The 26,172-nt window shown below is 43.8% G+C and overlaps 1 protein-coding gene across 1 annotated transcript in view; it reads left to right on the plus strand.

Annotated features, from left to right (window-relative positions):
• LOC139569836 (inactive heparanase-2-like) overlaps positions 1-26,172 on the plus strand; it is a 63,039-nt gene that overhangs the window by 28,192 nt on the left and 8,675 nt on the right. Inside the window, exons 6-9 of the mRNA XM_071391174.1 lie at positions 3,128-3,234; positions 3,473-3,587; positions 11,841-11,986; positions 21,212-21,358. Coding sequence (XP_071247275.1) covers positions 3,128-3,234; positions 3,473-3,587; positions 11,841-11,986; positions 21,212-21,358 — 515 coding nt within the window. The remainder of the gene's footprint in view (positions 1-3,127; positions 3,235-3,472; positions 3,588-11,840; positions 11,987-21,211; positions 21,359-26,172) is intronic.

Here is a 26,172-nt window from a genome sequence, read left to right on the forward strand (position 1 = left end):
AACAGCCACTGTTAAATTGCACCAGGGTCAGCAAAGGTGAAACGCCTTCCCACTAACGAGATGGCAACCAGCACAGGTGTAACACATGCTGACCTATGAGGTGACACCCATCAGTGCATCCTACGTGCTAACGAGTTATACGTGCCAAAGTCCAACTCAAAACATAAATGGAAAAACCAAAGCCTGTAACAAAATGAATGGATTCACATACAAGACATAAAGCTAAAGTTACAAAGCATTAACAAGCATTACAAGGCATTATTATAAACATGAACAAAGAGATGCCTATTAGGCCAGGAGCCTAGAAGCCTAGGAGCCTAGAAGCCTAGGAGCCTAGAAGCCGAAGAAATGAGAATTGATCATTCAACCTTCCTCCATGGACTAGATACAGGATAGTTTAAGTTGCAAGTTTTAATGTCACATGCACAAGTACAGTGAAATGGCTTTCTTGCAAGCTCTAAACCCAACAATGCAATAATCAATAACAATGTATTACTACAAAAAAAACACACTAGAAATAAGAATAAGAAATATGAAATACACAATAAAGTAAGTCAGTAAGTATACTATATACAGGAAATATTTTTTTAAAGTCAGTTCCAATACCATATTTACATGTGCAGGGATACTGGAGTGATGGAGGTAGATATGTATAGGGGTAAGGTGACAGGGATACTGGAGTGATGGAGGTAGATATGTATAGGGGTAAGGTGACAGGGATACTGGAGTGATAGAGGTAGATATGTATAGGGGTAAGGTGACAGGGATACTGGAGTGATGGAGGTAGATATGTATAGGGGTAAGGTGACAGGGATACTGGAGTGATGGAGGTAGATATGTATAGGGGTAAGGTGACTAGGCAACAGGATATAAGATAAACTGAGTAGCAGCAGCTTGCAGCTTGCGGGTGTGTAGAGTTAGTATAAATGTATGTGCATATTATGTGTGAGTGAGAAAATTATGGAGTAGGTGTTTAGTTTTTTAACTAGGCAAGTAGGTTAAGAACAAATACTTAATTATAATGATGGCCTAGGAACAGAAGGTTAACTGTCTTGTTCAGAGGCAGAACGACAGATTTTTACCTTGTCAGCTCGGGGATTCGATTTAGCAACCTTTCGGTTACTGGCCCAATGCAATAACCACTAGGCTACCTGCCGCCCCCTGTGTGTGTGTATGTGTGTGTGTGTGTGTGTGTGTGTGTGTGTGTGTGTGTGTGTGTGTGTGTGTGTGTGTGTGTGTGTGTGTGTGTGTGTGTGTGTGTGTGTGTGTGTGTGTGTGTGTGTGTGTGTGTGCGCGTGCGTGCATGCGTGCGTGCGTGCGTGCGCGCGTGTTTGAGTGATAATGTGTCTAGGGCCCTGTGAATGTGCATAGAGACAAATACTGAAATAAAAGGTCAATAACGATACAAGGTAAACTCGGTCCGTGTAGCTATTTTGTTAGCTATTTATCAGTTGTATTGCTTGGGGATCGAAGCTGTTCAAGAGCCTGTTGTTGTCAGACTTGATGCACCGATACGTCTTGCCCTGTGGCAGCAGAGAAAATAGTCTTGGGGTGATTGGGGTCTTTGACGATTTTCCGGTCCGTCTTTTCACACCGCCTGATATAGAGGTCCTAGATGGCCGGGAGCTCAGCCCCAGTGATGTACTGGGCTGTCCGCACAACACTCTGTAGAGCCATGCGATTGAGAGCGGTGCTATTGCCATACCAGGGCAGTGATACAGCCAGTCAATATGCTCTCAATAGTACAGCTGTAGAACCTTTTCAGGATTTGAGTGCCAATGCCAAACTTCTTCAATCTCCTGAGGGGGAAGAGGCATTGTCGCTCTTTCTTCACGACTGTACGTGTGTGTTTGGACCATTTTAAGTCTTTAGTGATTTGGACACAGAGGAACTTGAAGCTGTCTGCCGGCTCCACTGCCGCCCCATCGATGTGGATGGGGGCGTGCTCGCACCCCTGTTTCCTGTAGTCCACGATCTGCTCCTTGGTCTTACTCTGGCACCACACTGTCAGGTCACTGACCTCCTCTCTGTAGGCTGACTCATCGTTGCCGGTGACCATCGTGTTGTCAGCAAACTTGATGATGGTGTTAGAGTCGTGCGTGGCCACGTAGTCGTGGGTGAACAGTGAGTACAGGAGGGGACTAAGCGCACACCCCTGTGGGGCCCCTGTGTTAAGGATCCAGTTGCAGAGGGAGGTGTTCAGACCCAGAGTCCTAAGCTTGGTGACGAGCTTAGAGGGGATAATGGTGTTGAAGGCTGAGCTGTAGTCAATGAACATCATTCGAAGAGAGAGAACAAAGCCATTTAATCCCATTTATAACATTTGAAGGTGTAACCTTCCAACCCAAAACCAACCACAATTGACCAATCAAACAATACCAAGTTTACAGTAACCTAAACACTCTCAGGTCCAATCTCCACAGGGTGTCACAGAATCTAAAGGCTTGTGTGGGGGGTGAGACCAATGTAAATAAGACAGAACTCCTGAGAAGACAATAAAACACTTTGCATAATAGAGTAATTCAGAGTTCACCCTGTGCAGAAACAAGTAACCACAGAGATCATCCATCCATATAGTTAGCATCAGAGGTATCCTCAGTGAACAAATAGATACCCAACATGGATACTATAGCATTATTCTGTCACAATAGTCAGTCCTCTGATTACTGTAACAGGAGAAATGTTTAGGCCCCCCAGAGGGGGAAGGGTTGACTAGTCCTTGGGCATTGTCCTTTTGTTCCTGGACCATTTTCCATGCAGCTCCAGGTGACAGAGAACACATGAATTAGGACCAAGCCTACATTGCATATTCCAATCCCCTAAAGACACCCTCAGAGAGTGGGGTCACGGCCTTGGAACAATCAGGGTTAAGTGTCTTGCTCAAGGGCACATCAACAGATTTGTCACCTTGTCGGCTCGGGGATTCAAACTAGCGACCTTACGGTTACTGGCCCAGTGCTCTAACCGTTAGCCTACCTGCAGCCCCTTTCTCTTTCTTTCTCTGATCTGATCCCCTATTTTTCTGTGTCTGTTCTCCCCCCTCTCTCTTGCCCCCTCTCTTTCTTCTGTCCTCTCTGTTTCCACTCTCTCTCTCTCTCTCTCTCTTTCCTCACTCTCTCTTTCTCAGGTAGTGAATAGCCATGCACCTGGTAAGAAGGTGTGGTTGGGGGGAGTAGGTCCGGCGTGGGCTGGAGGAACCAATAACCTCTCTGATACCTATGCTGCTGGCTTTCTGTAAGTACAATCAATCTATACATCAATCAATCAATCTATAAATCAATCAATCAAATGAAGTATCATCTCACTTAGGCATTATTCTCACTTTGTGTGTGTGTGTGTGTGTGTGTGTGTGTGTGTGTGTGTGTGTGTGTGTGTGTGTGTGTGTGTGTGTGTGTGTGTGTGTGTGTGTGTGTGTGTGTGTGTGTGTGTGTGTGTGTGTGTGTGTGTGTGTGTGTGTGTGTGTGTATTTCAGGTGGCTGAACACTCTGGGTATGGCAGCGATGCAGGGGGTTGATGTTGTGCTGCGACACTCGTTCTTCGACTATGGATACACACACCTCGTAGACCAGCACTTCAACCCACTACCGGTGAGTCTCACACTCTGCTTTATCATAAAAGTTAAATAAAGGTCAAATAAAAATCATTAAAATAAAAATCATCATGAAAGCAGTACTGGACAAATCATTCCTTTCTACTCTCACTGGAAAACAAGGGAACGTTCATTGGAGCTATTGCTACTCTTAGTCCATTCCTTGGTGTGGCTTTGGGCAGCTACTGTAGACTCATCTCAGTCCTCTGTGGCACCTAGCGTTCTTTCCCGTGGGAGCTATTAGGCCAGATGAAAGGCGTTTAGTGGTGTTGACTGGCTGGACGCGAGGGCGAATCACTGTGTAACCCTAGCCCTTTGTCAGTGACCAGGATGGTGTCACGACTCTCCCCTTCCCCCCCATCACAAAATGTGTGCCCCTCTGTGTGCAGCGCTGGGCTGGTGACAGATCTGCAACCTGAGCTGTAGGTACGCAAAAGGCTGCTACTCCCCCTCTGGCACTGTCTGCAATGGTGCAGTCCAGTCCTGGTTCCCACCACTGCCCTCTGCTGTTGGGATTGATGCTGCATCAGGGGTACAAGACTATGCTCAGGGAAAGCATTACACCCAACTAATCGTTTGCCAGATGATACAGTAAGTTGATTAGTTGAATTAAGGGTTTTAGTGCCAAGTTGGAACAAAAGCCTGTACCCTATGGGTCACCAGGACCAGGACTGAAGGAGTATTCACTTATTTAGGTGAACGTGTAGAGGGCGGCCAGAGATCGAGATAGAGACATCCAAGACTCTTTGATCCAGACAGAGAGTCAGTTCTACAATGCTACTGCGGTGCCATGTTCATAAAAATGATTTATCAGCATCTGGTGGATGCCTAAAGAAGATGTGGAGAACTTCTTACTTTATTTAGCTGCTGCAGGGATGGGTGGTGTTTATTAGGGAGACCGCTCCAAAACTAGCAGACAATTTTTTTCCCTCCCGTTCCATTCTCTGTTTCTGGGAAGGATGCCCCCCGCTAGGATCACAATGCTTTTATTGTGGCTGGGCGTCGGACTGCTCTGCCAGTCTACCTGCTGGGGGGAACCACTACAGGCCAGAACTGTCCGCAGGCCCCAGAGATGTATTCACATGCCAACCACATGTCCCTCTCCATCTCTCTGAACACTCATTGGACACCGTTCTGACAATTGACCCAGTCGAACCTAGGACTCGCTTTATCCGATCACCCCTCAACCCCACCCCTACTATTCCTCTCCTCCATGGTCAAGGTCCAGTAGTTGTAGTGGGTCTGCCTACTCCTTCTCCCTATCCTTTCTCCGTCATTCTGTTTTCCTCTCCTGAACTCACTCTCTTTCAGTCTATTTTTGACCTAGCACATGTGAAGAAGTTTGGGATGTGACATCAGCTTAGTGTATTAGCCTGCTTCCTGGGTGGTTTGTCTGTTAAACAGATATGAGCCTCCCTCTGCTCTCCCTCTTTATAGGCCTCTCTTTTCATCCTTTTTAGCTCTCTCACCCTCCTTCGTTCTCTCATTACTTTTCCATTCTTCTACAAGACCCCATCATCTCTCTCTCTCTCTCTCTCTCTCTCTCTCTCCCTCGCTCTCTCTCTCTCTCTCTCTCTCTCTCTCTCTCTCTCTCTCTCTCTCTCTCTCTCTCTCTCTCTCTCTCTCTCTCTCTCTCTCTCTCTCTCTCTCTCTCTCTCTCTCTCTCTCTCTCTCTCTCGCTCTCTCTCTCTCTCTCTCTCTCTCTCTCTCTCTCTCTCTCTCTCTCTCTCTCTCTCTCTCTCTCTCTCTCTCTCTCTCTCTCTCTCTCTCTCTCTCTCTCTCTCTCTCTCTCTCTCTCTCTCTCTCTCCATTGTTGGATACACCTCTGGGTTTCTGATGCATTCTAGGCTTTGTCTCTCACTATAACAGTAAAACGTTAAGTGGCTATAGTTATGCAATCCCAGTTCATGGCATGACACTACACTATAGCTGCCAGAGTGTGTTAACTGTGTGTTAATTCCTATTCACACAACATTCTTATTTACTCTTTCTAGGATTCCAGTGTTTAAGGACACAGAGGGCTGTTGAAATAGATATTTCTCTGGTTTTCTGTGTTCTATGGTTAATAAAATTGTGTTTTTGTGTTACTGTTTACTGCAGGTTTTCATATTTTTTTTATATGTACCCCTAATTAAAACAGACTGCACATTGTTAACCCCTCTCCTAATACAGTCACTGTAATTAAAAACATGAATCCTACCCTCTCTTATTCAGTTAGTGTAATTAGAAGCATTAAAACACTAATGGGCAAGGCTCTGTACTGATACAGCCTAATGGTTAACCTTACACTTTTATCTGTAAAGGCTGTTGTTAACAAGCTTTCAGTCACACAGTCTGGCTCTCATTTAGCCTGCACTCCCTCCTCTTCTCCTGGCCTACTGCCCTTTCTTCATCCTTCCATCTTTCCCTCCCTCTAAAGCCGGTGTTATGGGCGGGACTTAGGGGGCCTGGCCTACCATACCTCCTTGCCCTCCCTCCTCTTCTCCTGGTCTACTGCCCTACTGCCCATGTATCTGATGCTATCTGGCCAAAAAGAGTATGGCATGTCATGTCATATTATTTTTGGCCAGACAGCATCAGATACATGGGCTTCATATAATAAGACAGAGGAGCGCTGTTTCGCTCACACAGATGCTTTTCTCCCCGGTGAGGTAGTTTCAGCCATTTGTGAATTTAAGGAAAGTTAGCGGGTGCACAGTGCACTGTTCGGCTGCTGGAATTATTTTGGACAAACGTGCAAAGGTAACCTACTTTTTGAAGTGATTTGTTTGACAATCAGATGAAAACATTATGACAGTTAAATTACGTCTTTACTATAAAACCGATTAAAACAATTTTACCATAGGAGGTTCCGTGAAAAAAATAGTGCAACCCCCTATGGAAATCAAATGCCCATCCAACTGATTCGTTCTGGCACCTTCCCTGCCTCCTTCCTCACTAGGTAGATGCTGAAGATTCTCCCCTCTCTATTGACTGCAATGTTTCAAACACAAGGTCTTCGCCATCCAGTTCTTTCTCACTAGCAGATGTTATTTACGCATGGAAGTGGCTGCTACCGGTACACTATATCTAAACTGATATCTTTAAACTAGCAGATTCTCAGGGTGGACTATCGACAGTACTATCCGTCCCTGGGTGTATTTTCTCCCTGATTCTCTCCCTGCTCTTCAGATGTCTAACTTGGCCCGTAGACAACTCATTGACATCTCCATCTCTCTCAGTTAGTAAATCAGGCACACAGATCAGCCTGGTTAAACCTGCTCATTAAACACAGCTCTGACTGATCAGACAGAGAAAGACTACTGTGGAGGTCATGAAGTGTCACTGACCGGATGGGTTTTCTCTCTTGGAACCCAGGCTAGGCAAACCAACATACATCTATAGACTCATAGAATATAAGACATTTATAAAAGATCAAAAATACAGTTCTGGTCTTGTTGTATAATGAAGCTACTCAACGCTTTTTAAATAAATAAGAAATATATCAAATATTGACTGAATTATAGCACATAAATAAGTGTATAATGACAGACAAAAAGTCAATGTAATCCATCAGTTTAGGTGGGAATTCATGTGTAAACTTTATGTCAAATATATATATATATATACACACACACACACACACACACACACACACACACACACACACACACACACACACACATTTTATATATAAGACCCATGCTACCATATATAAACCATATATGGCCTATTTATGTGTTTTGTTATTATATTGATAGAATAATAATATTTGAAAATAACTAATTTGCATATACACTTGAGTATAGTTAAATACATTTGCATTAAATTACCCTCTATCCAACCAGCATCTTTATACAGTGCATTCAGAAAGTATTCAGACCCCTTGACTTTTTCTACATTTTGTGACTTTACAGCCTTATTCTAAAACTGATTAAATCGTTTTTTCCCTCATCAATCTACACACAATACCCCACTCTGTCTAAGTGACCATTGGGTTCTTGGTCTCTTCACTGACCAAGGCCCTTCTCCCCCGATTGCTCAGTTTGACCGGGCGGCCAGCTCTAGGAAGAGTCTTAGTGGTTCCAAACTTCTTCACTTAAGAATGATGGAGGCCACTGTGTTCTTGGGGACCTTCAATGCTGCACACATTTTGTTGTACTCTTCCCCAGGTCTGTGCCTCGACACAATCCTGTCTCGGGCTCTATCGACAATTTCTTCGACCTCATGGCTTGGTTTGGCTTGGCTCTGACATGCACTGTCAACTGTGGGACATTATATAGACAGATGTGTGCCTTTTCAAATCACGTCCAATCAATTGAATTTACCACAGGTGGACTCCAATCAAGTTGTAGAAACATCTCAAGGATGATCAATGGAAACAGGATGCACCTGAGCTCAATTTCGAATCTCATAGCAAAGGGTCAGAATACTTATGTAAATAAGGTATTTTTATGTCTAAAAACCTGTTTTTACATTGTCTTTATGGGGTATTGTGTGTAAATTGATGAGTTAAAAAAATATATATATATATCTTTAAAATGTGGAAAAAGAGAAGGGGTCAGAATACTTTCTGAATGCATCGTACAGTTGAAGTCGGAAGTTTACCTACACCTTAGCCAAATACATTTAAACTCAGTTTTTCACAATTCCTGACATTTAATCCTAGTAAAAATTCCCTGTTTTAGGTCAGTTACGATCACCACTTTATTTTAAAACTTTTGAAATGTCAGAATAATAGAAGAGAGAACGATTTATTTCATATTTTATTTCCTTCATCACATTCCCAGTGGGTCAGAAGTTTACATACACTCAATTAGTATTTGGTAGCATTGCCTTTCAATTGTTTAACTTGGGTCAAACGTTTCGGGTAGCCTTCCACATGCTTCCCACAATAAGTTGGGGAAATGTTGACCCATTCCTCCTGACAGAGCTGGTGTAACCGAGTCAGGTTTGTAGGCCTCCTTGCTCACACACGCTTTTTCAGTTCTGCCCACACATTTTCTATGGGATTGAGGTCAGGGCTTTGTGATGGCCACTCCAATACCTTGACTTTGTTGTCCTTAAGCCATTTTGCCACAACTTTGGAAGTATGCTTTGGGTCATTGTCCATTTGGAAGACCCATTTGTGACCAAGCTTTAACTTCCAGAATGATGTCTTGAGATGTTGCTTCAATATATCCACTTAGTTTTCCTCCCTCATGATGCCATACATTTTGTGAAGTGCACCAGTCCCTCCTGCAGCAAAGCACCCCCACAACATGATGCTGCCACCCCCGTGCTTCACGGTTTTGATGGTGTTCTTTGGCTTGCAAGCCTCCCCCTTTTTCCTCCAAACATAACGATGGTCATTATGGCCAAACAGTTCTATTTTTGTTTCATCAGACCAGAGGACATTTCTCCAAAAAGTATGATCTTTGTCCCCATGTGCAGTTGCAAACCGGTACCTCCAATTGACTCAAATGATGTCACTTAGCCTATCAGAAGCTTCTAAAGCCATGACATCATTTTCTGGAATTTTCCAATCTGTTTAAAGGCACAGTCAACATAGTGTATGTAAACTTCTGACCCACTGGAATTGTGATACAGTGAATTATAAGTGAAATAATCTGTCTGTAAACAATTGTTGGAAAAATGACTTGTGTTATGCACAAAGTAGATGTTCTAACCGACTTGCCAAAACTATAGTTTGTTAACAAGAATTTTGTGGAATGGTTGAAAAACGAGTTTGAATGACTTTACCTAAGTGTATGTAAACTTCCGACTTCAACTGTATATGCCATTTAGCAGACACTTTTATTCAAAGCGACTTATAGTCATGCGTGCATACATTTTACGTATGGGTGATCCCGGGAATCAAACACACTACCCTGGCGTTACAAGCGCCATGCGCTACCAACGGAGTTAGCTTTCATCATCGCTTTCACTCATTCTCATGATTGTTTTTGTCAAATCCTCTTGCATATTAAACATTAGGTGTAGACTATGTTTAAGAAAAATGATAGCTCCCTGTTTTATAATCTAAACGTGCTGCTCTAGAATTTACCAAAGCACAAAAAAAATAGATTTGTGAGATTTGGCTTTTTAACGTTACAAAAAAAGAGCACCCACCTGTGCAAAGATTGCGATCATTAAATCAGTGGGAAAATGTGTTTTGTACAAGCAAGAGATGGAATGTGCATTAGTTTTCTTCTTAAATAAACCAATCCAGCAACATTTATGTGACAAATTAATTTACAACCCACAAAAACAGGGAAGTAATGACTGGAAAGAGGAGACATCCTGAGGTGGGCAGGGCATGCACTTTGCTAATGTAAGTTTCTAACGTAGCCAGACACAGTGTAAAAGGAGAATAATATAATATTCCCAATGTTTGATATTATCTGTCCATCTTGCAAGAGAAAGGCACTCATGTAACCACAGTGTACGCTCCAAGGCTTTCACCCGAAGAACTGCTCTTTGTTTTACCTCAGAATCTACAGATTTCTTCATAATATTAGTGTCTGCTCTTTTCCCAGCTGCCGATAGCCCTGTCTATAGCCCAAATTGTACACTTCTGTTCTGTACTCTTACTGTACCCTGGGCTTTCCCGATGGCGGAGTAGCAAATTAAGTTAAAGCTTGGCCTGGTGGGGGAAAAAGCCTTAAATGTTGCCATATGCAGGATTGCATGGGAACTTCCTGACACACACATGTTGTTCAGAACCTCTGGTGAGGTGTTGATTTTGGGGAGAGAGGGGAGAAGAAAATAGGAGAGGTGCAGCACAGGGGAGAGAGAGGACAGGAGAGAAGAGAAGAGGAGAGGGACATGAAAATAGAGCGAGAGAGAGGGGCAGGACAGAGGAAAAAGCAGGGAATAGATGGGGACCGGACAGGAGAGAGAGAGAGAGAGAGGTGGGGGGGGGGGGGGGCAGGACAGAGAACAGAGGAGAGAAGATGGGAAAGGAAGGACAGGGGAGAGAGGAGAGAAGAGGATAGGGGCAGGACAGCGGAGTGAGGAGAGAAGATGAGAAGGGCAGGATAGGGGAGAGAGAGAGACTGCAGAGAAGAGGGGCAGGATAGGAGAGAGAGATATCAGAGAAGAGAGGGGCAGGACATGGCAGAGAGGAGAGGGTCAGGAGATAGAGAGCAGAGAGTGGTGCAGGAGTGGTGCAGGACAGGGGAGAGAGAGAGAGAGTGGAGAGGGGCAGAATAGGAGAAAGAGATATCAGGGAAGAGAGGGGCAGGACAGGGAAAGAAAGCAGAGAAAAGAAAATGGAAGAGGGGCAGGACAGAGGAGAGGAGAGGAGAGGTAGGAGAGAGGTGCAGGAGGGGAGATGGGTAGGACAGGAGAGAGAGGGGAGAGGAGAATAGAGGAGAAGAGAGGATAGGATATGAGGGTAGGACAGGGGAGAGAAGGGAGAGAAGAGAAAAGAGCAGAGGAGCAGGACAGGGTAGAGGAGAGGAGTGGGTCAGGAGAGAGGAGAGGAGAGGTGCAGTACAGGAGATAGAGGGGAGGAGAGAGGGCTATGAGAGGGGAGATGGGCAGGACAGGAGAGAGAGAGGAGAGGAGAGGGGGTAGGGGAGAGGGGAGTATGTATTATATTGTCTCTTTCAATAAAGACTGAAGCATCTGGTATCCAGCTTCTACCCCTGGTCTTGTCGACCATGGTGGCTGAAACAGGAGTAGACACCCGTACAGCCTCTGCTTTTCCCAAATGTTTTTTTCCTCCAGATAATTAAGGTGAATAGTGATATAATGTGTGATTTACATTGAATTGGACACTTGTAAACCCTAAGGGGCTCACATCCAGTTGATTCACTCAACACACTCTCTGTGGTATCTTAAGTTTTGTTTATGTTTTATACAACTGTTATCAGACATAGTGGAGTGTTTTAGCACCTCTGCACCTCTACAGCCCTCTGTTCTGAAATGCTGCACGACCATTTAGCCAGACCTTATATCGGTGTTGACAAGTCAATGGACTCAATGGAACAGTATGGGAATGTTAACCCACTCACTAAAGAATATGTTAACCTGCTAAGCTAAGCATGCCCTTCTCATGTCTGTGTCCATGCAACATCATTGTGGGAGCTCATGCTTACTTTGCTATCTGACTATGCATACTGTGTGTGGTTTTTCACTGTGTAACAGGTGTCCCTGTCTGTCTGTCTGTCTGTCTGTCTGTCTGTCTGTCTGTCTGTCTGTCTGTCTGTCTGTCTGTCTGTCTGTCTGTCTGTCTGTCTGTCTGTCTGTCTGTCTGTCTGTCTGTCTGTCTGTCTGTGTTTTCCAGGACTACTGGTTGTCCCTGGTGTTCAAGCGTCTGGTCGGTCCCAGGGTGTTGGCAGTGCGGGTAGCAGGCTTGCAGAGGAAACCACGACCAGGGAGGGTTATACGAGACAAACTACGGATCTACGCACATTGTACCAGCTTCCACAAGTAAAAACTACAGCCATATACAGTACACTATACCAGCTTCAAAAAGTACCACTTTGTCAGTACAATTTTGGCCTAAGGACAAGAATTAGCTGGGTGGCTAAAAAGCAATCACAGCTTAGACTTCTATAGCTTTGTTGTCCCATCTTCCTTCCCTTGGTGTTACATTCTCAATACACCTGAGGCACAGTTTCTAGTCTCTCCCATACTATAACCCAGGTTCCCCCCCAAAACTTCAACAACAAAAAAATAAATAATCATCTATATATATATATTTTAATTGTTGGACATAATAGACTGTAAAAACACCAGGAAGTCAGCTCCAAGAGATTTTAATTGTTGGACATAATAGACTGTAAAAACACCAGGAAGTCAGCTCCAAGTCATTTCAATTTAAGAAATTTGTTCCCAAGTATTCCATAATAGAGAGACACGTGATCGTATATAATTGTAAGCAAGGTTTAAAATGATTGTATTTTAGTCAAACATTATATATCTGTTTGGGCTTCTTGTGGTCAATTTGCAGTCTACAGATTATTTGTAATATAGTTCCGGCCCCCTGAACAGCCGAAAGAAATCGTCCCGTGGCTGAATCTAGTTGATGATCCCTGCTATAGCCCATTAATAAGCAACTCTAGCCATACTAAATCACACCAATAACCCAGTCTTCCACAATTCTACCTAGTCTGCCTGTAACTACAGCTCATAAATAACCGTCGTCCAGGCACCTCAGTCTTTCAGAGGCCAGGCCATAAAACTTAACAGGTATCACTTATCAGGCGTGTGAGGGACTGTTCTCTTCGTGAAAGCGGCGGTGACAGGTGTGCCAGTCCTTTATCCTGGTTGGAGGGAGTTTTGGGGGGAGGGTGAGGGGAAACGGAGGGGTAGGTACAATAGGGACGTCTGTGCCAGACTAGATAAAGAGCAGCACCGTCCCGCTGTTCCCCCTGTTCAAGGTTATCATTTAACCCAGCCGTATGAGATGTGTATCAGGTCAGCAGAGCTTTCAGCACCAGGCTAGACTTAATGCCCTCTGTCCCACCTACACACACGGCTCAGTTACAACTGTTCACCCTACTCCACACACTACACTATCTATATGTAATAACTAGAATATTATTCGGAAAGCATTCAGACCCCTTGACTTTTTCCACATTTTGTTAAGTAACAGCCTTATTCTAAAATGGATTTAAAAATGTCTCATCAATCTACACACACCTGTATTTGGGGAGTTTCTCCCATTCCTCTGTAGATCCTCTCAAGCTCTATCAGGCTAGATGGGGAGCGTTGCTGCACAGCTATTTTCAAGTCTCTCCAGAGATGTTCAATCGGGTTCAAGTCCTGGCTCTGGCTGGGCCACTCAAGGACATTCAGAGACTTGTCCCGAAGCCACTCCTGCATTGTCTTGGCTGTGTGCTTAGGGTCGTTGTCCTGTTGGAAGGTGAACCTTCGCCCCCAGTCTGAGGTCCTGATCGCTCTGGAGCAGGTTTTCATTAAAGGATCTCTCTGTACTTTTCTCCGTTCTTTGCCTCGATCCTGACTAGTCTCCCAGTCCCTGCCGCTGAAAAACATCCTCACAGCATGATGCTGCCACCACCATGCTTCACCCTAGGGATGGTGCCATGTTTCCTCCAGACGTGACGCTTGGCATTTAGGCCAAAGAGTTCAATCTTGGTTTCATCAGACCAGAGAATCTTGTTTCTCATGGTCTGAGAGTCTTTAGGTGCCTTTTGGCAAACTCCAAGCGGGCTGTCATGTGTCTTTTACTGAGGAGTGGCTTCTGTCTGGCCACTCTACCATAAAGGCCTGGTTGGTGGAGTGCCATAGAGATGGTTGTCCTTCTGGAACATTCTCCCATCTCCACATAGGAACTCTAGAGCTCTGTCAGAGTGACCGTCGGGTTCTTGGTCACCTCCCTGACCAAGGCCCGTCTCCACCGATTGCTCAGTTTGTCCGGGCGGCCAGCTCTAGGAAGAGTTTTGGTGGTTCCAAACTTCTTCCATTTAAGAATGATGGAGGCCACTGTGTTCTTGGGGACCTTCAATGCTGCAGAAATCTTTTGGTACCCTTCCCCAGATCTGTGCCTCGACACAATCCTGTCTCGGAGCTCTGCGGACAATTCCTTCAACCTCATGGCTTGGTTTTGGCTCTGACATGCACTGTCAACTGTGGGACTTTATATAGACAGGTGTGTGCCTTTCCAAATCATGTCCAATCAATTGAATTTACCAAAGGCAGACTCGAATGAAGTTGTAGAAATATCTCAAGGATGATCAATGGAAACAGGATGCACCTGAGCTCAATGTTGAGTCTCATAGCAAAGGGGCTGAATACTTAAATAAGGTACATCAACACCATCATCCCAGAAATCCTAGACCCACTCAAATTTGCATACCGTCCCAGCAGATCCACAGATGACGCAATCTCTATTGTACTCCACACTGCCCTTTCCCACCTGGACAAAAGGAACACCTATGTGAGAATGCTATTCATTTCCTACAGCTCAGCGTTCAACACCATAGTGCCCTCAAAGCTCATCACTAAGCTAAGGACCCTGGGACTAAACACCTCCCTCTGCAACTGGATCCTGGACTTTGTGACGGGCCGCCCCCAGGTGGTAAGGGTAGGTAACAACACATCTGCCACGCTGACCCTCAACACAGGGGCCTTTCAGGGGTGCATGCTCAGTCCCCTCCTGTACTCCCTGTTCACTCATGACTGCATGGCCAGTCACGACTCCAACACCATCATTAAGTTTGCAGACGACACAACAGTGGTAGACCTGATCACCGACAATGATGAGACAGCCTATAGGGAGGAGGTCAGAGACCTGGCCGTGTGGTGCCTGGACTTAAACCTCTCCCTCAACGTGATCAAGACAAAGGAGATGATTGTGGACTACAGGAAAAAGAGGACCGAGCACGCCCCCATTCTCATCGACGGGGCTGTAATGGAGCAGGTTGAGAGCTTCAAGTTCCTTGGTGTCCACATCACCAACAAACTAACATGGTCCAAACACACGAAGACAGTCGTGAAGAGGGCACGACAAAACCTAATCCCCCTTAGGAGACTGAAAAGATTTGGCATGGGTCCTCAGATCCTCAAAAGGTTCTACAGCTGCACCATCGAGAGCATCCTGACTGGTTGCATCACTGCCTGGTATGGCAACTGCTCGGCCTCCGACCGCAAGGCATTACAGAGGTTAGTGCGAACAGCCCAGTACATCACTGTGGCCAAGCTTCCTGCCATCCATTGACTCTATACCAGGCGGTGTCAGAGGAAGGCCCTAAAAATTGTCCAAGACTCCAGCCACCCTAGTCATAGACTGTTCTCTCTGCTATGCACGGCAAGCGGTACCGGAGTGCCAAGTCTAGCTCCAAGAGGCTTCTACACAGCTTCTACCCCCAAGCCATAAGACTTTTGAACATCTAATCAAATGGCTACCCAGACTATTTGCATTGCCCCCCCCCCCTTTTTTTACACTGCTGCTACTCTCTGTTGTTCTCATCTATACATAGTCACTTCAATAACTCTACCTACATGTACATATTACCTCAACTAACCGGTGCTCCCACACATTGACCCCCTGTATATAGTCTCGTTATTGTTATTTTCCTGCTGCTCTTTAATTACTTATTACTTTTATTTCTTATTCTTATCCGTATTTTTTTAAACTGCATTGTTGGTTAGGGGCTCATAAGTAAGCATTTCACTGTAAGGCACATGTGACTAATAAAATGTTTTTTTTTTGTAATAAATTTGCAAACATTTCTAAAAACGTTTTTCTATTTGTTTTTATGGGCTATTGTGTGTAGATTGCTGAAGAAATGGTTTTATTTAGTCCATTTTAGAATAAGGTTGTAACATAACATTCTGAAGGCACTGTATATATTAAATATACAATTAACACATATAAGGGAGTATCAGTCTTCCGTCTTTGCTGGTGAACATTTTCTTTGATCTCTATCCCCTGCTCCAAGCAATTGGATTTGTCTATAGTCGTCTATTCTATCATAGTTACAGGTTTGGCGCAAAGAGTACTCTCTAGAGACTGTATCTACTGATACAGATATAGATATACCTCACATCTGATCTGCAACCTATGGTGTAGCCTGTTGACAGATCTGCAGATATATGAAATGGTTGTCATCAAGTGCTTTCCATCTGGTACCTGGAAGGATAGGACGGTGACTATCGCCTCTTATGAGGGGAGTCTGTAGCCCCTGGCAAGGGACTTATATCTGGATCTCAACATCTATCCTCTTTACTCTGTTGGCAGTTCCATTACTATTTTGCTATCAAGGGTATTGTATTATTCTATCCGGATAGCCAGTCAGCGGTTTCCAGCCTTCCAGACATTTAGCGGTTAGCATGGTCTGTTTCACTATGAAACGATGCTCCAACATCAAACAACGTGAAGGATTGTTTACGTTCCTGCTTCTAATGCCTCAGAACCTCATCATTTTGGAAATCCTGGACTGTCTTTATCCCTCTCTCCATCTCTCTGTCTAATCTACGGGTATCTATCCCTCCAGCTCTCTCTGTCTGATCCAACCCAGCCCTAAGCAATGTTTGGCATGAGGCATAAGGCTCCAATAGTTAAACAGAAGAAACTCTCCAGGCCTGACCAATTACACTGTCTGACACGAAGACAGACAGACAGACAGACAGACACTGGTTTCTGTATACAGACGTGACCAACCTTGGTTCTGTTCTCTGTCAACAGAGTGTTCGTTTGAATTTATTCAAGTCACTTGAATAGGATCTCTGTGTGTCTGCTTAGTGTTTCTTTGATGTACGATGAGATGTAGAGACAAAGAGTGAACAAAAACCAGAAGCCGTGAGAGAGACAGATGGAGAGAGAGACGGAGAGTGAGACAGATGGAGAGTGATACAGATGGTGAGAGAGATGGAGAAAGAGATGAGAGATGGAGAGTGAGACCGATGGAGAGAGAGATGGAGAGAGAGATGGAGACAGAGATATGGAGAGAGAGAGAGAGAGAGAGAGAGAGAGAGAGAGAGAGAGAGAGAGAGAGAGAGAGAGAGAGAGAGAGAGAGAGAGAGAGAGAGAGAGAGAGAGAGAGAGATGAAGAGAGAGATGGAAAGTGTGACAGATTGAGAGATGGAGAGAGATAGTGAGACAGATGAGAGAGATGGAGAGTGAGACAGATGGAGAGAGATGGAGAGTGAGACAGATGGAGAGAGAGAGATGGAGAGAGAGAGATGGAGAGTGAGACAGATGAGAGAGAGAGATGGAGTGAGACAGATGGAGAGAGAGAGAGAGATGGAGAGAAAGACAGATGGAGAGAGAGACAGATGGAGAGAGATGGAGAGAGAGACAGATGGAGAGAGAGAGGGAGAGAGAGAGATGGAAAGTGAGACAGATGGAGAGAGAGATGGAGAGAGAGACAGATGGAGAGAGAGACAGATGGAGAGAGATAGAGAGATTGATGATCAGAGAGGGACCTGTCTGACAAAGCCCAACACTGACCCTGAACAATGTGGTCCTCGGAAACATATGATATCAATGCACACAGACACACAGAAACATATGGTATCACCACACACAGACACACAGAAACATATGGTATCACCACACACAGACACCCAGAAACATATGGTATCACCACACACAGACACCCAGAAACATATGGTATCACCACACACAGACACACAGAAACATATGGTATCACCACACACATACACACAGAAACATATGGTATCACCACACACAGACACACAGAAACATATGGTATCACCACACACAGACACCCATAAACATATGGTATCACCACACACAGACACACAGAAACATATGGTATCACCACACACAGACACACAGAAACATATGGTATCACCACACACAGACACACAGAAACATATGGTATCACCACACACAGACACCCAGAAACATATGGTATCACCACACACAGACACCCATAAACATATGGTATCACCACACACAGACACACAGAAACATATGGTATCACCACACACAGACACCCAGAAACATATGGTATCACCACACACAGACACACAGAAACATATGGTATCACCACACACAGACACCCAGAAACATATGGTATCACCACACACAGACACACAGAAACATATGGTATCACCACACACAGACACCCAGAAACATATGGTATCACCACACACAGACACACAGAAACATATGGTATCACCACACACAGACACCCAGAAACATATGGTATCACCACACACAGACACCCAGAAACATATGGTATCACCACACACAGACACCCAGAAACATATGGTATCACCACACACAGACACACAGAAACATATGGTATCACCACACACAGACACCCAGAAACATATGGTATCACCACACACAGACACACAGAAACATATGGTATCACCACACACAGACACACAGAAACATATGGTATCACCACACACAGACACCCAGAAACATATGGTATCACCACACACAGACACACAGAAACATATGGTATCACCACACACAGACACCCAGAAACATATGGTATCACCACACACATACACACAGAAACATATGGTATCACCACACACAGACACCCAGAAACATATGGTATCACCACACACAGACACACAGAAACATATGGTATCACCACACACAGACACCCAGAAACATATGGTATCACCACACACAGACACCCAGAAACATATGGTATCACCACACACAGACACCCAGAAACATATGGTATCACCACACACATACACACAGAAACATATGGTATCACCACACACATACACACAGAAACATATGGTATCACCACACACAGACACACAGAAACATATGGTATCACCACACACAGACACACAGAAACATATGGTATCACCACACACAGACACCCATAAACATATGGTATCACCACACACAGACACCCAGAAACATATGGTATCACCACACACAGACACCCAGAAACATATGGTATCACCACACACATACACACAGAAACATATGGTATCACCACACACAGACACACAGAAACATATGGTACCACTCCAGTTGTGTTGATCCTCCCTTCACATTAGACAGGTTATTACATGTTATCATGTTTGCCTTATCTTTCTCTTGTAGATATTTACCTTTGGCTAAAATCTCCTAAGTCCTGTCCTCAGCACTCTGTTCCAGAGACTGGGACTCATGCTGTATTGTCTGTCCCACACTTTCACACTCTCCAACTGACCCTGAATGTGATGTGAGTAGGGACTTCAGGTCTTAGGTTCTGATCATATCAAAACATCTCAGATCCCTTCAATCTGGGCATATTTGACAGTATAAATGTGCTGTACATATCTAGAAACAAGGCCACGAGGGCAATTACATCAAATACTGTTTAATAGGACAATCTGCAGTTGCTACATCCATTTCTGGACTTATACATTAGTGATATGTACCTATTGATTGTTGAAGAATACAGTATAACTTATACATTAGTGATATGTACCTATTGATTGTTGAAGAATACAGTATAACTTATAAATTAGTGATATGTACCTATTGATTGTTGAAGAATACAGTATAACTTATACATTAGTGATATGTACCTATTGATTGTTGAAGAATACAGTATAACTTATACATTAGTGATATGTACCTATTGATTGTTGAAGAATACAGTATAACTTATACATTAGTGATATGTACCTATTGATTGTTGAAGAATACAGTATAACTTATACATTAGTGATATGTACCTATTGATTGTTGAAGAATACAGTATAACTTATACATTAGTGATATGTACCTATTGATTGTTGAAGAATACAGTATAACTTATACATTAGTGATATGTACCTATTGATTGTTGAAGAATACAGTATAACTTATACATTAGTGATATGTACCTATTGATTGTTGAAGAATACAGTATAACTTATACATTAGTGATATGTACCTATTGATTGTTGAAGAATACAGTATAACTTATAAATTAGTGATATGTACCTATTGATTGTTGAAGAATACAGTATAACTTATACATTAGTGATATGTACCTATTGATTGTTGAAGAATACAGTATAACTTATACATTAGTGATATGTACCTATTGATTGTTGAAGAATACAGTATAACTTATACATTAGTGATATGTACCTATTGATTGTTGAAGAATACAGTATAACTTATACATTAGTGATATGTACCTATTGATTGTTGAAGAATACAGTATAACTTATACATTAGTGATATGTACCTATTGATTGTTGAAGAATACAGTATAACTTATACATTAGTGATATGTACCTATTGATTGTTGAAGAATACAGTATAACTTATACATTAGTGATATGTACCTATTGATTGTTGAAGAATACAGTATAACTTATACATTAGTGATATGTACCTATTGATTGTTGAAGAATACAGTATAACATATAAATACATCATAAGTTTAGTTCAACTGTCGTACCCCATCACAACCCAACATATAACCTTGTTTTACTCCAATGTTTGTAAACAAAGTAAATGTAAACAAACACCATATAGCCTCAAAACATTGTTAAAACTCTAATTTTGATAGCAGGGATGATCATTCCTTGCCTCCACAGCTCTGTCTCTGAAAGGGGATTGCACTTTTCCAGCACCACCATTTGTTATTGTTTCAACTTCTGATTGACGCTTTAATATAAATGTACATACAAAAAATAGATGACATGTTTAGGATTCTAATGAAGAGAAGAACTAGATTACATTGAGTTTATGGAATGCTTGGAACACGTTCAGATTGACCCGTCTTCTTCAACTCTTTTGCTCCTGTTATTAAATTGGCGGGTGGCAGCATTGTTCCATCCCTGACATACCAGGTAACCATTTCAAAGGCTTTCCTCTGTCTTTAAAAGGACTCTTCTCCTAGTTAGTTATTGAAGGTTCTGTTGTGCTCGGCAGAGGAAGACACTATAAAGGCCCTTACAGATTTCGCTAGAGATAGTGAGAAAAAGGTAGTGAGAGAGCAACAAAAGGTCTAGTCAAAGAACTTCCTCTCTGTCTGTCTCTCTGTCTCTGCAGTGTGTGTGTGTGTGTGTGTGTGTGTGTGTGTGTGTGTGTGTGTGTGTGTGTGTGTGTGTGTGTGTGTGTGTGTGTGTGTGTGTGTGTGTGTGTGTGTGTGTGTGTGTGTGTGTGTGTGAAAAAGAAGACCATGAAAACCAATATTTGTGTTTATCTTTACTCGCTTTTAAATTTAGAATACTTCTCTTCTATTCTATTCCTTCCAGTCGTAACTACGTGAGAGGATCCATAACGATCTATATCATCAACCTGCATCGGTCAAGGAAGAAAATCAAGCTGGCGGGAACCTTACGTAACATGACTGTCCATCAGTACCTGGTACAGCCCTATGGGACAGACGGACTACACGCCAGGTCTGTAGCAGTCCACTGGGCACAGACGTCAATTCAATGTCTATTCCACATTGGTTCAACGTATTTTCATTGAACTGACATGGAAACAACGTTGATTTAACCAGTGTGTGCCCAGTGAGAGGGGTCTGACATTCACCCACACACACACACACACACACACACACACACACACACACACACACACACACACACACACACACACACACACACACACACACACACACACACACACACACACACACACACACACACACACACACACTCTCCTTTCTACTGGTTTTCATGGTCTTCTTTTTCACACACACTCCATTTCTATCTTTCTCTCTCTCCCTCCATTTCTCTATATTTCTCCCTGTCTCTATATATATCCTGCTGATCATAGACAGATGGCTACACAGACAGAGGGCTACACAAACAGAGAGCTACACAGACAGAGGGCTACACAAACAGAGAGCTACACAGACAGAGGGCTACACAGAGAGAGGGCTACACAGACAGAGGGCTACACAGAGAGAGGGCTACACAGAGAGAGGGCTACACAGACAGAGGGCTACACAGACAGAGGGCTACACAGAGAGAGGGCTACACAGACAGAGGGCTACACAGACAGAGGGCTACACAAACAGAGGGCTACACAAACAGAGGGCTATACAGACAGAGGGCTACACAGACAGAGGGCTACACAGACAGAGGGCTACACAGACAGAGGGCTATACAGACAGAGGGCTATACAGACAGAGCAGAGCTTCATGGAACGCTTGTTTTCTGATCAAACATCCACACTGCTCTATTAATAGAGTATCCTGTTCCATATACTGACCTGACAAGACACACACACGCACACACTGACCTGACAAGACACACGCACACACACACTGACCTGACAAGACACACACACACACACACTGACCTGACAAGACACACGCACACACACACTGACCTGACAAGACACACGCACACACACACTGACCTGACAAGACACACACACACACACACTGACCTGACAAGACACACGCACACACACACTGACCTGACAAGACACACGCACACACACACACACACACACACACACACACACACACACACACACACACACACACACACACACACACACACACACACACACACACACACACACACACACACACACACACACTCACACACTCTGACCTGACAAGTCCAACTTACAGGAGAGAGACAGAGAGACCTAGGTTACCATAACAAAGCTGTCCCTCTAGCTAACTTCAGTCATCTCTATGGGAAACAGGGTGGGGGATTCTCCTTCAATCGGGAGGATTTGGGATCTCTATCAGTGAACCATGTGGCTCTACTAAATAAAGCACAACTTTAAATGCTCAAGCCTCCGTAAACCCTTTATAAGGCCTAGACTTTATTTGCCTTATCCATTATTATTATTATTATCATTAAATAGCCTATCTAAAAGAGTCTTGTTAAACTACGTAGAATTGCAGGAAATTAGTGTCAAAACAACATAATTTCCCTAGGTCCCTCAAAAAAAAAAAACAAAAAAAAACGTTTTAATATAAGAAAATTGGGCCTTAGGGGGAAAAGGTTGGGGACCCTGCTAGGTCAAGAAGATCATCAAGGAACTCTTCAGTCCGCTCTCTGCTTACCAGCAGTGTCTCTGCTCAGTTTGGCAGCTGCGTGAGAGGGAGGTGCCCGTGTGTTTCACGGTTCAACAGATCTATTTTCGGCAGTTTTCTTGAAGATCACTCCGCGACCCACACGCTGCAGTGCTGTTGTTCAGCAGCAGATGATGCGCTGTCAGTCACTGGTTTGTAATTCGCATTTGCCATCACTCACCGCTGTCATCGGAACGACAAGCTAGCCACAAGTTCTGACTGAGTTCACTTGTCATTACACGCAAATACAGCGATGAGTTTCTCTCTCTTTGTTTCATACAAACTTTGAGAAATAACGCGGAGCACAATTTGATTTGTGCAGGGAAGTGCTTAGTAATGAGTCTCTCAAAACGAACAAATTAAAACGACACCATTCACAGCCTGGTGGTAAACCCAGGGAATTATTTCAGAACAGGGCAGAATACTTCAGGAAGCAGTGCTTTGACAGTGGAAAAGTAAATCAGCTAGAAGGGCATTGTTGTAATTGTATAATAGGGAAGTAAGTTACAATTCATAGTAGTCGATGTGAGTTTCTCGTTCAAACAATCGCCTGGCCTTGTACACAGCTAATAGCTAACATTCGCCAAAGCAAGCTAGCTACTGATAGTGCAACCCTAGTAACAGTACAGATGAAGATGGAAAAAAACCTTGCTGTTAAAATACAAGCAATAATTTTTAATCTGAACTGGAATACACTGAAAGACGCATGATGCTTTTTTTATGCTGAGAAACTGACTGAGAAAGCAGTAGATGTTCTGATCCAGTTTGGCACCACATACCTGTGGGAGTCAGGGTTCTCAACTGTCAAAAACTGAGCCCAGAATAGACCTGCTTGTTGAAAACTTCAACCAGTCACACACCTCTCATTCGGACTGTGTGTGTGTTTTTTATGGTCTATGTCTGTTTGATGTGATCAATCAGTTTATACCAGTGATTTATTGTATTTATTGCTTGGGTCCCAGGAAAACACCGAATTTGTAATTTGGGTCCCAGGCTGAAAAAGTTTAAGAACCCCTGATCTAGAAGGCAGAGACAGTACAGGTGCATCAAAGCTGGGACCGAGAGACTGAAAAACAGGTTCTATCTCCAGGCCATCAGACTGTTAATCAGTCACCACTAGACGGCCTCCGCCCAGTACCCTGCCCTGAACTTTAGTCAATGTTACTAGCCAGCTATCCCACCGGGTACTCTACCCTGCACATTAGAGACTGCTGCCCTATGTACATAGTCATTGAACACTGGTCACTTTAATGTTTACATACTGTTTTACCCACTTTATATGTACAGTAGCTTCAGACCCCTTGACTTTTTTCACATTTTGTTACATTACAGCCTTATTCTAAAATGTATTAAATCCTTTTTTTCCTCATCTATCTACACGCAATACTCCATAATGGGGAAAAAACACATTTGCATAAGTATTCAGACCCTTTACTCAGTACTTTGTTGAAGCAGCTATGGCAGTGTTTACAGCATTGATTCTTCTTGGGAATGAGGCTACAAGCTTGGCACACCTGTATTTGGGGAGTTACTCCCATTTTTCTCTGCAGATCTTCTTAAGCGCTGTCAGGTTGGATGGGGAGCGTTGCTGCACAGATATTTTCAGGTCTCTCCAGAGATGTTTGATCGGGTTCAAGTCCAGGTTCTGGCTGGGCCACTCAAGGCCATTCAGAGACTTGTCCCAAAGCCACTCCTGCATTGTCTTGGATCTGTGCTTAGAGTCATTGTCCTATTGGAAGGTGAACCTTTGCCCCAGTCTGAGGTCCTGAGTGCTCTGGAGCAGGTTTTCATCAAGGATCTCTCTGTACTTTGCTCCGTTCATCTTTGCCTCGATCCTGAGTCTCCCAGTCCCTGCCGCTGAAAAACATCCCCACAGCATGATGCTGCCACCACCATGCTTCACCGTAGGGATGGTGCCAGGTTTCCTCCAGATGTGACGCTTGGTATTCAGGCCAAGAAGTTCAAGCTTGGTTTCATTAGACTAGAGAATCTTGTTCCTCATGGTCTGAGAGTCTTTAGGTGCCTTTGGGCAAACTCCAAGCCAGCTGTCATGTGTCTTTTACTGAGGAGTGACTTCCGTCTGACCACTCTACCATATAGACTTGATTGGTGGAGTGCTGCAGAGATGGTTGTCCTTCTGGAAGATCCTCCCATCTCCACAGAGGAACTCTGGAGCTCCTTAAGAGTGACCATCGTGTTCTTGGTCACCTCCCTAACCTTCTCCTCCGATGGGTCAGTTTGGCCAGGCAGCCAGCTCTAGGAAGAGTCTTGGTGGTTCCAAATGTCTTCCATTTAAGAATGATGGAGGCCACTGTGTTCTTGGGGACCTTCAATGCTGCAGAAATGTTTTGGTACCCTTCCCCAGGTCTGTGCCTCGACACAATCCTGTCTACGAGCTCTACGGACAATTCCTTCGACCTCATGGCTTAGTGTTTTCTCTGACATGCACTGTCAACTGTGGGACTTTATGTAGACAGGTGTGCCTTTCCAAATCATGTCCAATCAATTAAATTTACCAAAGGTGGACTCCAATCAATTTGTAGAAACATATCAAGGATGATCAATGGATACAGGATGCACCTGAGCTCAATTTCGAGTCTCATAGCAAAGGGGCTGAGAAAGGTATTTCAGTTTTTTAAATTATTTTATACATTTGCAAAAATGTTTTGCTTTGTCATAACGGATTAATGTGTGTAACAAAAAAATATATATATATTTTAGAATAAGGCTGTAATGTAACAAAATGTGGACGCGACCAATAACATTTGATTTTATTTAGATTTGATACAGTGTAGTGGATGGTAAAAGGACAAACGTTCAAACCTCCGTGGTTGAGAATTGGCCATAAAATCCGATTAGCATAATAGCTTTGTCATGGTTTATTGAAATTGATAAGGCCTTGATAAGAAACATCTGCTGGTACCAGAGGCCTTCCCAGAGGGGATGTTCTGGTCTGATCTGGTCTGCTCCCCTAGAGCTCTCTGGGCAGATTAGCTGTTCTATTAGTTCCAGTGGCCCTACACTCCATTCACCCCTTTTTCCCTCTCTTCTTTTGCGCTGTTACTGGCAGAAGCCCCCTCCACCGTTCCATATCAGTGACACTGCTACACTCCTTCTGTCCACATTCACCCGTTTTCTCTTGCTTCCTTTCTCTCTCCATTCCTGGCATCG

The sequence above is a fragment of the Salvelinus alpinus genome, chromosome 3 (genome assembly GCF_045679555.1).
Source record: "Salvelinus alpinus chromosome 3, SLU_Salpinus.1, whole genome shotgun sequence".
Classification (NCBI taxonomy): Eukaryota; Metazoa; Chordata; class Actinopteri; order Salmoniformes; family Salmonidae; genus Salvelinus; species Salvelinus alpinus.